General features: G+C 29.6%; 1 protein-coding gene across 2 annotated transcripts in view; it reads right to left on the bottom strand.

The window, feature by feature from the left end:
- The window catches only part of LOC117179684 (T-box transcription factor TBX20-like), a 95,571-nt gene that overhangs the window by 69,791 nt on the left and 11,645 nt on the right, over nucleotides 1–14,135 (bottom strand). For both annotated transcript variants that reach the window (XM_033371708.1, XM_033371709.1), the window contains exon 2: nucleotides 571–820. In XM_033371708.1, the coding sequence (XP_033227599.1) occupies nucleotides 571–820 (250 nt within the window). The remainder of the gene's footprint in view (nucleotides 1–570; nucleotides 821–14,135) is intronic.

The raw sequence follows: 14,135 nt of genomic DNA, 5'->3' as shown, positions 1-14,135 counted from the left end.
CACGCTACATGCGTCGCTACAAATTCAATCAGTAGAGGCTCACGATTCACGAAACAACACCCACGAGAACTGAACTCCATGCCAAGAGCCAACCATCGTATTAAACAGAGACGTAGAGATAGAAACGCAAATAGAGAGGGAGTGAAAAAGAGAGGGCGGTTAGTAATCGTCAAGTAAATGACTTTATCGATTGAATCGCCGACCCAAAGTTCCATCTCCATTAGTCCAGACATCTACAAAAAAACTTTGCATCTGATAATCGGATAAAAAATGCTCAACTTCAGGAAAACGTGACTCTTGACCTATAGAGGCTAGGTCATTGTTGTTTTGCTAGAATAACTGGAAATTTGGTCTATTTTAATAAATATTTCGAACATTTTTTATTAAACCAATGAGTTCCAAAGCAAAGATGAAAACCTACTAATCGATCAACAAAAGACGTAGAGCAGAAAGATCAATGGAAAGTTTTCTCTACAATGCAATAGGAAAGGTCAGTCTACACAGACGATTCTTCAGAGGTTGAGTAATTTATGAAACTATTAGTTTTTTAAATAAAATTTAAGGACGAACCTGCCAGTCTTGGTGATGATCATCTCGGTACCAAGTTCATTGAATTTATCCCAAAGTTCCTTGGTTTCAAGATGGCAAACAACATGCCTAAGCTCATCACAATTCGCTCTTTCCTGAAGGAGTGGATTCGATGGCGATGGAGCTTTTCCACTCGTACTTCCGGTGTCATCCGTTTCCGGTTCGTCCTCAATGTCTCCCGTTTCTGGGGGCGGTGGACCTCGTACGATCCCGGAAACACTGGCTTCCCTTTCTGAAAAAATAGAGATACCTTTCAATCAATTTATTTACAACTAAAAAACACTTTTATATTTCAAAAATTGACACTCTCTCAAAGCTAATGTTGACAATAATGTTTCAAGAAGTAATACGGATGGCAAATGATCGAAAGGAAGATCGACAGTAACGAAGGTGAAAAAAACTTGCGAGGTCGGCAAAAAAGTAAGAGCCCAACTCGAGCATTCTTTATCCATATGTCGTCAAAGCCTCGAAGCTCGACAGCTTCTTTTTTCGTTTTTTCAATTCTTCTTCACTTGCTTCTTCTTCCAGTTACGGGAATAGTACAAACTTTCTTAGATATAAATATCATGAGGAGATAAAGTGGGTGAGCTTGCAAGTTGGGAAAATGAAAGCGAACGATTTGGCCAAGGAATAAACCAGTCTGACGTTTCAATTTCCATTCAGAGTCGAGCCGTTGCACCTCGATTTATCTTTCCATTCATACTTTTGCCACTGCGTCGCTCCTCGCACCCGCAGAAATTAATTCAATTCGTACGTGCTCGCAAGTGGCCCGCGCAACATTCATCACGTCATTCTCTCTCAGGGTATTTTATCGATGAGGAAAAAAAGGTATTGGCAGATATTCTGATCTTATCGCCAACTTGCGGACTGGCCAGAGTCGTTCCTTACTGTCGAAGGCAATCAACAATTGCTTTCAAAATAACTTGGCAAGATTGTAGAATGATTTTTTAGACAAATTAGATTCCCTCATGAAAATAGTTGACCTGTAGAACCTAATTTAATCCTTGTAGCAGATCAATCTATAGTTTGAAGTGAACGAAGAAATTTAGAAAGATCCCTGTATCAGCCAAAATTAATTTTTAACTTGTTTAATGATTTTTCCTATACCAAGGATATATTATACTGTCAAATTTTAGATTTCATGATTTCTTTCTTTAATAATATTAAATGTATTCCCTTTTGACGAAAAAAATGATGAGAATTAGAATTAAGATACAAACTAGACCACGAAAGTCTTTTATACTAACTAAGGGGCCGTACTTTAATTAAGTAACGGATTATAAGTCCTCTCTGAAACCTCTCCTCTCTCTGTAAGAAACCATAAAAAAATATGTAGTTATTGCTAATAGTACTTCTGTAAATAGCATTTCTGATAAAAATTTAAAAAATTTAAATTTATTAATTGATTTTAAACAAAAAAATTATTTTCTTACATAAAAGGTAGCTTTTTAACCAAACACTGCATTCTCAACAAAATAATTAAATTTCTAAAGTAATAGTTGAAATTTTTACCTAAAAAGCTAAATTCCCAACAACAAAGTATCATAGTTTATATTACAATGAAAAAAATAAAAGTTTATTCAAATTCTTAAACTTTCAATTCAAAAGACGAATTTTTTCTACAAAAATTGAATTTTTAAGGAAAAAATATGACTTTAGCAAAAAATTAATTTTTTCACGAAATTAATGCATTTTTACTCAACAAAAATAAAATTTCAATTTAAGAGAATTATTTTTCAATAAAAAAAAAGAGAATCTTTAACTGAAAAATGTGCCCGCTTCGCGGGCACATTCTCATAGCGCGCTACGCGCGCGGCTGTCTTCGCTCGCTAATTTGAGTGCACCTGTGGCGCGCGACGGTTGAATTTCGCGCTTCGCGCAAGAATATAATTATACCTCGCGCTTCACGCTCGAATATTTATTCTTTGCATTTGGAATGCTTGAAAAAAACTTAATCAAAAAGATCTCCACACATTTTTTTTTATTTTATTTTTTTCAGCGTTATTTTTCACGAATGAAACAAAAAGTACGCATCCTATCAAGAAGTGATTCTTAACGAAATTGTAGATCTTTTTTAGGATAACCATTTTTGTTGATTTATCTTTTTTCGTATCCTACATAGTTTGTCCACAAAATGGAATTTTTTATTTTCCATTATTTTTTGTGCAATCAAAATTTGAATTTTCGATTTTTGAAGAAAATCCAAAAATTGGTTACAATAATCTCGTAGGGCTTTCAAAAAGAAATGTTTTTCTTCTATAGACTTTTTTTATATCGTACGATTTTCGGCTTCAAATTTTGATTTTCGTTTGATTAAAAAAATTTTGAAAACGCTATAACTCTTAGAATTTTCTTTTTATCATAAAAAGTCATGAAAATAAATTGTTTGTTCTTTTCAATACTATAAATACCCGTACATAGGATTTTCAAATTCAGAAAAAAGTGGTCTCAAAAATTTTCAAAAGTTTCTCACTTTTTGAATTTTTATCAAAAATGGCTGGTTCACAAACTCGTCCTTTCTTTTAGGACCTAAAAAAAGTGTGCCAAAGATGAATTTGATTCGTTTATTTTTTCGAGAGTTATCGTGTTTACGGACGGACGGACAGACAGACGCCATCCTGAAAACCTGATTTTCGGATTTAGGGGGTCTTGAAACGTGGAGATCCGTTTAAAAAGTGTGATGTCAAATTTCCGACAATTCTAATACTTTCTCGATCATAAATGATGAGAATGTAAAAAGATCAATCTTAAAAAATGGAAACGTTGCACTTTAAGTTAAAAAACTAATTTTAAATAAAAAAAGGCTTTTTCACTAAACACTTAAATTTTCAACCAACGACATAATCCTTCAATCAAACAAAAAATTTTAATAATATAGTTCAATTTTTACCTAAGTAGTTTAATTTTTAATTAGAAAATAATTATTTTATAGAAAGTAGTTTATCTTTTAATCAAAAAAGTAGTAGCATTAACTAAATTTTTTACGAAATAGTTAAACCTCAACAAAACAGCAGAACTTTCAATATAAAATTATGACTGTTAAACTGAATTGTTGAATTTCTAAACAAACAGTTGCATTTTCATCAAAGAAAGGTGTAATTTCTGCTAAAGAAGGTAAATTTTAAAACCAAAAAGAGAAACTTTCAAACAAACAGTTGCATTTTTATTTAAGAAAAATTAAATTTCTTCTAAAGCAGATGAATTAAAAAAAAAACCTTAAAAATGGAATTAAAATTTCTTCCAAAGAAGGTTTCAGTTCACTTCCTAACACTGAAATAGGAATTGTTTACAATAAGTTAATATTTCTGCTAAATAGTCGAATTATGAACCAAAAAGTATGACTTTTTTACAAGATTGTTAAATTTTCAACCCAAGTATTTTTGGACAAGAAAAATAAAAATTTTACCAAAACAGGTACATTTTTCAAATCAAATACACAAAATAATAAAAAACGAGGTTCATGTTTATCCAAAAATATTTTAATTGACTTCTTAACACGAAATTAGAATTTTAAACAAAAAGTAAATTTTTATTGAAATAGCTGAATTTTCAACAAAACAGTTACATTGTTAACCAAGAAAAATACAACATCTCTGCTAAAAATATGAACTTTTAAATCTAAATAAAAAAAAACAAATTTCAGAAGAAACATTTTTCATCCAAAAAAGATTGTATGTTCTTAACAGTAAAAAAATATGAATTTTAAACAAAAGGTTCATTTTTTCGAAAAGAGTTGAATTTGTATCCAAAAAGGATGTATTTTTAAGAAAATTGTTCAATTTTCAACCAAATAATAAAATTGATAACTAAAAAGATAATCTGAAGGAGAAACTTTTTGCAAATTTACACTTAATTTAAGTACGGTCCCTAAATCGCTTTCAGATGTTTTTTATAATCTAATACGAAATTCAAAGCTAAGGAGACAACAAAGAAATTATAGGACAACCAATTGTTTCTAGTATTTTCAATTAAAGATGAAAACCATGTTATTTAAAACAATTCTAGTAGATATGAATATTCGAATTTTGTTATTTTAGTTAGATTATGATTTAAAATTAATTTTTTCTGAATACAATCCAATACAAGATCTAATGGAATGTTATCAAACAGTAAAACAACATTCCATCAAACTAAAGAATGTGTTAGAGAAACTTAAATTTTGCTTCAAGCGTTTTTCAAATTTGAACTATTTTTGACAAACGATTCTGTATTTCCTGAAACATGTTTTAAAAACATTTGTGATATATTTAGCTAAGTTATAAATAGGATATCCGACTGTGGACACAATTGGTCTCGAGTTTAAACTCAGTTTGTGCAGTTTTGAAAGAGCATTAGCTTTAGCTACAGCACTATTATGATTATAAATTATTTAATATTTTTTCATTTAATTTTTTCTCTCCCATTTAATAACTATATCATTAAATTTTCCTGCATTGTTGGAACTAGACTATTTTTTATACTTTTAGGAAGAATATCATTGCTAATAAAGTTGTCAATAGTCTTATTGTAATTATCTGTATTAACTGCTACTTTTATGGTACCTTCATCTGCACTTACAAAAATTAAATCTTTATTTTCTTTTAAAATTATTTTTTCAATTTATTTATAATTCGTAGATTGATTTCTTGGTAATTAATAAGCTAATAAATTTGAACTCTTCAAGCATTCTAAAAAATATTTTAAAATAAACATTCAGTTTAGTAAGCCTTCTTTAGGCACTATAAAATTTATTTTAATTTGTTTCGTAGTATCCGAATGAATATTAAACAAAATATTAAATAAGTACGAACATTTTTAAATTTCTCATCACCCGGCAAAAGTTTTGTTCGCGAATAGCTATCGTGTTTCTCTGGAATTAACAATCAATTGACGATACAAGACGTTCACTGACTGGTGTTATCACGCGATGGAGTCTTTTTAATCAATTAAGTCTCTCGAACTTAATTAAATGCAAAACGATCATAATTGTCCTCTTGTGAGCATTATGCACATGAAGCGGTACGACACTTATGTGGGTATAAAGATGTAATAATAACTCAGTAGCTTGGAAAATGGCTAATTATCCACTTATGCCGGGGTTGCTTTATAGTTTAGCGTTATTAGCGTGAATCAGGCGAGGCTAAGGGGAATCGTGGAAATTACATTTTGCGTATGAGGAACTCACTGAAAAATTCGCTTAAATTTATTTTCTCTATTTGACAAGAAATTAGCTCATCTAACAATTAATTTTTTTATGGGGCTCTTCAAACACTCTACTGCCAGGATGGATAGAAAAGGAGTTAATGTAACATTATAGATGGAAATATAAATGCGAATTACAAATAATTGAAAATGCTGTTCTTTCACATTATTAATATAATTTTTTTTTGTCTTCTGTTTTCAAGAAACTTCTTTTTCTACTAAACTTGCCTGAAAGCAAACTGACTTATTAGAACCTAATAAGAAAATCCAAATATTTTTCGGTTAAAGTTAATTCTTCATCATTAAAAAACCTACTATTATATTTTTGATTTATAATTCAGCTCATTAATGTTCTGAACTAAAAATTCAAGTAATCAATTGTTGACTGGAAATTGATAATAATTTTCATAGAAAAATCCGACTATTTAGTTAAAAGTTCATGAATTTTATTTTAAATTCATATTTTTTTATCGAAAATTAATCTAGATTCAAAACTGAACTTCTTTATTGAAAGTTGAACTACCTTGTCAAAAAATCATTTTCTCAGTTGAAAATCCCTCTTTTTGCTTGAAAATTAAGCCATTTTGTTGAAAATTTGTTGTTTTTTTTCAAAATTGATTCTTTGAGCTATTCCAATTGTCACTGAAGATTGATGGGTTTTTATTTAAAACTTCACTATTAAATTGAAAATGATCTTTTTTGGACAATCTTCTTTTGGGATCAATTTGATTAACATTTTTTCTTTCTCTTGAAGGAACACTCTTTCTGGATTGAATATTTATCTCTTTTATTACAAATTTAATATTTTATGGTTACAATTTTTAGTTTTAAAAAACAACTTTGATTTAGTACAGAATTAAAAAAATTTTAATTCCTGTTTTTGGTTTGAAAATTCTACTATTTTATCAAAAAAATCATTTGGTTTAAAAAAAATAAGCTTGATTTATTACCGAATTCAAATGTTTTTATTTAATTATTCTGTTTAGTTTGAAAATTCTATTATTTTAGTAAACAAAAATTATTCGGTTGAATATTGACGTTTTTTAATTCCAAATGCCATTATCTAGTTGAAAATTAATTTTTCTGCTCTATCAATTTGGTTGACATTTTTTCTTACTCTTGAAGGGAAAATCATTCTTGGTTGAAAATTCGTCTATTTTTGTACAAATTTGATATTTTTTGATTAAAAGTGCAACTTTTGTTTAAAAAAAAAAAGAATTTTCATTTAGTACGGAATCAAACTGTTCTTTTTTTTTTGAAAATTCTTCTTTTTTGTTTAGAAATTCTACTATTTTACTAACAAAAATTAAATTATCTGGTTGAAAATTAACTTTTTGCTTAAAAATTCAACTGTTTTGTAAAGAATTCTTCTTTTTAGTTTAAAAATTCAACAATTAGGCAAAAATTTTTTTTCTTTTTTGAATGAAAACCTTTCTTAGTTTCAAATTCATGTCTTCTGCTAGAAATTTGAGCTGTTTTTTGGATAAAAGTGGAAGAATTAAGACTCATATTTTTTGGGTTCAAATTCTATTATTTTGGTAAAAAGTTCAACTGTCTGGTTAGATATTAATCTATTTTGTTGTTTGAAAATAACCTTGATTTGGTTTATGATTAAAGTATTTCGTTAAAAATTCTTATTTTTTAGTGGAGTTCAACTGTAGTTAATTCAAAATTATAAACTTTTTTTCAATATCAACAATTTAGTTAAAAATTAATTTTTGTTGTTGTATATTAATACTTTAAGGTTGAAATTCGAATGCTTCCTGAACAATTCGCTTTCAATTTTGAAAATTCAATTATTTTCGTTGAAATTTTTCCTTTCTCAATGAAAAAAAAACAACACATTCTTGGTTGAAAATTCATCACTTTTGGTACAAATTTGATATCTTTAGTTAAAAGTACAACTTTTTGGTTAAGAACAACCTAGATTTAGTAGAAAATTCAACTGTCTTTTTTATATTCTTCTTTTTAGTTTGAAAATTCTATCACATTAGCAGACAAAAAATTTAATTAATTGATTGAAAATCAATTTTTTGGTAGAAAATTTAATTGTTTTGTACAGAATTCACCCTTTGGTATGAAAACTCAAAAATTTGTTGGGAATTTTGTTCTCTCTTGAATGACAAATCCTCCTCAATTTCAAATTCATCTCTTCTGACAGAACTTGTGTCTTTTTTGGTTAAAAGTGCAGCACTTACAACTGGTAAGTAAGTTCTATAATTTTTGTTAAAAGTTTAACTATTTGGTAGGAAATTAATTTAGATTTTGTTTAATAATGGCCCCTGATTTGGTTTAGAATTCAAATATTTTGTTAAAAATTCGACCTTTTGGTTGAATTAAACTGTATTTGTTTCAAAATTCAAGCTTGCAGCTTGAACATTACACTATTTTAATAAAAATTCGTCCCTTTCGCTTTAAAGTCCAAATACTTTATGGTAAATGCAATTGTTCAAATGATAAGTTTAAAAATTAAACTATTTGTTAGAAAATTCATCTTTGCAGTTGGAAAATTATTCTAAGTTCTTTAAACTTTAAGCATATAGTTTAATATTTAAATTTTTTGTTAAAAATTCATCCTTTTTTCCAAAATTTAAAAGTTTTGTTAAAAGTTTGTCTTTTTGGATAGACAGTTCATTTTTTTTTTTTGTTTGGTTGATGATCTGTGACGAGAAAGGTGAAAGATGGTAAAAATTTTCAAAATAATGTGAGGTAGTTTTTGAATGCCACATAAGCAGTTTTTGAAAATTCGCACGCTTGAATAAAAATGAAGTTGCTGCTATTCTTATATTGGTTTTGTAAAGGAAATAGATAATTTCCACTTTTTGAAACCAAGTATGGAAGCTGAATATGAACTATGCTATCGAAACAAATCTACAGACAAATACCCTTTTTTTTTATATTTTCAATAAGCATTAAATCAACTCGTAAATCCCGCTACCGCATTGCGAATTTCTGCAGCTGAAGAATAAATTTCACGTTCTAGGCGATTTCATTCGGAAGAGGTTAAACGATCCTTCCTAACGGAACAATATTCTATTCCTTAGTGCTGCAACTCCCGTCTGAAATCTAAATACCGTGATTATCGCCGTTTGGATCTTTCCATGTGGTTGCTATTTCAATAGTAAATCGCATTTATATTCAAGCAGCAAGAAGTGCGAGTCCGCGACACGGGGAAACCATAATAAACTTGGTAATGGGCAGTTACGAAGCTTCGAAGCTCAGCGTCAGGTGCCGGCTATTAATTTCGCGCGTTGATGCCTCCTCCGGAGGAATTAATTGTCCGTCTGGCGTTCATCGAATGTCTGGAATTTCGATCGGACCCTCGTCGGTGATCATTGTCTCCAGTTGTGTCATTTGCTGCCAAATGATCATCTTCAATATATATCATTCATCATTCATCACTAGTAAACCTGATCCAAGAAAAAATTATGAGAAACGTCTTTTGAAAAAGATAGGTTTGCTCTTTTGCGTAAACATCTTTGACCCTGGTGGGGGTAGTCAAAAACTGCGTTGAGTTACTTCTAGATAATAAGGGTAGCATTCATCATTCATTACTAGTAAACATAATCCAAGACATAATGATGAGGAATAACTTCCAAAAAAGATCGATCTATTTTGTTGCGTAAACATCTTTGACTCTGATGATGCCATTCAAAAACTAAGTTATTATATTTTAAGCCAAAAAAATCAATTTTTTTATGAAAAGATACTGACTTTTAATTGAAGAAGACTTTTTATTCAAGAAAGAGACAAAATTCTTAAACCAAACTATTGAATTTTCAAGTCAAAAACAAAAGACTTTCTGGCGTTAACCGAATATTTGGAATTTCGATCAGAATCCGATCAGCAGTCATCGTCTCCAGTTGTAACATTTGCTACCAAATGATCATCTTCGATATAAATCATTCATCATTCATCACTAGTAAACCTGATCCAAGAAAAAATTATGAGAAACGTCTTTTGAAAAAGATAGATTTCCTTTTTTGCGTAAACATCTTTAACCCTGAGGGGGGTAGTTAAAAACTGTGTTGGCAATCCAATTGTTATTGAAAATTGATGAGTTTTTATTTAAAACTTCACTATTTAATTGAAAATGATCTTTTTTGGACAATCTTCTTTTGGGGTCAATTCGATTAACATTTTTTTTTCTCTTGAAGGAACACTCATTCTGGATTTTCTTTTATTACAAAATTAATATTTTATGGTTACAATTTTAGTTTTGAAAAACAACTTTTATTTAGTACAGAATTCAACATTTTTTAATTTCTGTTTTTGGTTTGAAAATTCTACTATTTTAGTAAAAAAAAATTGTTTAGTTGAAAATTGATGGCCTTTATTTTAAAATTACACTATTTAGGTAAAAATTAACTTTTCTGTTGCAAATTAATATTATGAGTTCAATTAGGTCAATATCTTCTCTCTCTTTTGAAAAGAAAATCATTGTTAGTTGAAAATTCATCCCTTTTGATAGAAAATTGATTTTTTTTGGTTGAAAGTGAAAATTTTCGGTTAAAAAAAAATAAGCTTGATTTATTACAGAATTCAAATGTTTTTATTTAATTCTTCTGTTTAGTTGATGATGAGGAACAACTTCCAAAAAATATCGATCTATTTTGTTGCGTAAACATCTTTGACTCTGATGATGCTATTCAAAAACTAAGTTATTATATTTTAAACCAAAAAAAAAAAAAAAATTTTATGAAAAGATACTGACTTTCAATTGAGGAAGACTTTTTATTCAAGAAAGAGACAAAATTCTTAAACCAAACTATTGAATTTTCACGTCAAAAACAAAAGACTTTCTGACGTTAACCGAATGTCTGGAATTTCGATCAGAACCCGATCAGCAGTCATTGTCTCCAATTGTAGCATTTGCTACCAAATGATCATCTTCAATATTTATCATTCACCATTCATCACTAGTAAACCCGATACAAGAAAAAATTATGAGAAACGTATTTTGAAAAAGATAGGTTTGCTCTTTTGCGTAAAAATCTTTGACCCTGGTGGGGATAGTTAACAACTGTGTTGAGCTATTTCTAAATAATATGGGTAGCATTCATCATTAATCAAATGTAAACATAATCCAATTCAAAATTATGAGGAATAACTTCCAAAAAAGATCGATCTCTTTTGTTGCGTAAACATATTTGACTCTAATGATGTTATTCAAAAACTACGTTATGCTATTTTGAAAAAAAAAAATTTGATGGAAAGGTACGAACTCTCAATTGAAGAAGACTTTTCATTCCAGAAGGAGACAAAATTCTTAAACCAAATTATTGAATTTGCAAGCCAAAAGCAAAAGACTTTCTGGCGTACACCGAATGTTTGGATTTTCGATCAGAACTCGATCAGCGATCATTGTCTCCAGTTGTAACATTTGCTTCCAAATGATCATCGTCAATATCCTTCATTCACCACTACTAACCCGAATCCAATAAAAAAAATGATAAAAAAATCTTCTAATGAATATCGATCCCGTTTGATGCGTAAACAGCTTTGACCCTGATGGGACTATTCAAAAACGAAGTTGCGCTAATTTTTACCCAAAAAAAATACAACTTCTTCCAAACGAAATAAAATTTCAATCAAGAACAATTTCTTATTTAAAAAAGATAACATTCTTTAAACAACTTGTTGAATTTTCAGGCCAAGGAACGAGTCCATCTGGCTTTCATCGAATATCTGGAATTTCGATTGGACCCTTATTGGTGATTATTGTCTCCATTTGTGTCATTTTATACGAAATGAACATCTTCACTTCGAGCATATTCACTATTCTATCAAAATAAAATTTTAACCAAATTGTCACATTTTAAAACAAAAAACATGAAAATTTAAACGAAAACAGTTCATTTTTCGATTCAAAAGGACCAATTTCATGAAAGAGAGTTGAATCTTTAACAAAAAAGCTACATTTGTAACCAAGATGGCTTTTCTAACAAAGGACATATTTTCAACTAGTCAAATTAAATAAAAAAGCGAATTTTAAACAAAATATTCAAATCTCAAACAAAACGGATAAATTTTCAAATAATAAAGGACAATCTTCATTTTCGATCAGAAGATATAAATTTTAAGTCAAATGATAAATTTTCTCAATGGAAAAATGATTTTTTCAAAAAGTAGTTTAACTTGAAATCAACTGGGTAATTTTTCAAACAAGAAGATGAATTTTCAACTGAGAAGATTAATTTTCGTCGAAAAAAGACGAAATGTCAATAAAATACATCAAATATCAAGTGGAAATGATCAGTTTTTAAATTAAAATATCAATTTTCAACCAAAAATAAAATAGTCGATAAGCTTAGGAATTACTTTAATTATTTTTAAAAATGTTATTCTCGACGAAAGAAACAAATTATGTAGAAAATATTACAATTTTCAACCGAAGAGATGATTTTGAAAATGCAAAATGATTAATCTTTGAAAAAAAAAGAATTTGTAGCAAAAGAGTTCGTCATTCAACGCAAAAGATGACTTCTGAACCAAGAAGAGTAATTTTCATCTTTCTGTCAAATATCTGAATTTGTTACCAAACAGGATTAATTATTAAGAAAGTAGTTGAATTCTTTAAAAAAGTGGGAATAGAGGGTCCATATTTCGTGAAATTCGTAAACTTTATTGAAATTTATCGTCAACTTCTGAAAACATCTTCTGAAATATACGGATCTTTTTTGATGCGTAAACATCTTCGACCGTAATATGGAGAGTAATTCCTGTATCTATTTATAGACATAAGCTTGGGGTTGCTACCAGAGGATCAACTGCAATATTCATTATTCATCACTAATGAACCTTATAAAACAAATCCTTTAAAAAAGATTTATCTCTTTTGATGCGTAAACATATTTGAGCGTAATATGCAAAGTAAAGCCTGTATCCACTTATTAAAAAAGGTATGGGGCCGCTACCATAACTATTTGCAAAATTCATTATTTATGACTAGAGAACCTTATCCAAAATAAAAGTTTGAAAAACATCCTCTGAAAAAGATTGATCTCTTTTGTTGCATAAACATCTTTAACCGCACTATGGAGAGTAAATGCTGTATTTACTACTTGGCATAAGTATGAGGCCGCTACCAAAGGAACAACTACATAATTCATCATTCATCGCTAGAGGGGCTTATCCAAGATAAAAATTTGAAAAACATCCTCTGAAAAAGATTGATCTATTTTGTTTCGTAAACATCTTTAACCGTAATATGGAAAGTAAATCCTGTACCTACTTTTTTGACATAAGTATGAGGCCGCTACCAAAGGACCAACTACAATATTCATTATTCATCACTAGAGAAGCTTATCCAAGATAAAAATTTGAAAAACATCCTCTGAAAAAGATTGATCTATTTTGTTTCGTAAACATCTTTAACCGCACTATGGAGAGTAAAGTCCTGTATCTACTTCTCGGCATAATTATGAGGCCGCTACCAAAGGACCAACTACAATATTCATCAGTCATCACCAAAGAAGCTTATCCAAGATAAAAGTTTGCAAAACATCTTCTGGAAAAGATTGATCTCTTTTGTTGCGTAAACATATTTAACCGCAATATGGAGAGTAAAGCCTGAATCGACTTATTGAGATAATTATGGGGGCGCTACCAAAGGATCACCTGCAATATTTATCATGCATCACTAGTGAACCTTATCAAAAAAAATCCTCTGAAAAAGATTGATCTCTTTTTATGCGTAAACATCTCTGACCGTAATATGGAAAGTAAAGCCTGTATTTACTGATTAATATGATTATGAGGCCGCTTAAAAACTAAGATACACTGTTTTGAACACTTTTTCACCCACCAATTAAAGATTCGTACTTTTAACAAAAAACAGATTATTTCTCTTTGTAAGAAATGTTTTTGGAAGAAGGCAGGTTTCCAGAATAAGTTGAGTGGTCGTTTTTATTCGATTTTATGTAATGGTGGCTTTCTTGCAAAATTTCTGACGCGAACCTGGGCTGTTAAAGAGCAAAGAGAATTATGATACAGTCCTGTTTGGATTCTCCAGATGCTTGAATTTAACTTATACCCTCGTAAGACAGCAGACTGGTAATCATGGTCGAGTGGAACCACTTGACTCGAACCAGCGAATCCTTATGCTTGTCAGGTCATGTTATACGTCGCGGGAATGTTTGATTATTCATCGCGTATTTCTCGTTATTAAAATTCATATTCGCACACAACGCTTATTTACTATTAGCGTGATGGAGCAAATTCTTAATCTCGACAGTATTTCCTGACTCCATGGTTTTTCCTCGTTTTCTCTCTTTTTTAATAAAGAATTCCTGTTTTTTCCTCTGTTTTCATGAAACTTCCGGGTTTTCCTTTTTCTTGTTTTTTCGCATAAATGTGAAATGATT

The sequence above is a fragment of the Belonocnema kinseyi genome, chromosome 9 (assembly GCF_010883055.1).
Source record: "Belonocnema kinseyi isolate 2016_QV_RU_SX_M_011 chromosome 9, B_treatae_v1, whole genome shotgun sequence".
NCBI classification, from domain to species: Eukaryota; Metazoa; Arthropoda; class Insecta; order Hymenoptera; family Cynipidae; genus Belonocnema; species Belonocnema kinseyi.
This window is presented reverse-complemented; position numbering and strand designations above follow the sequence as displayed.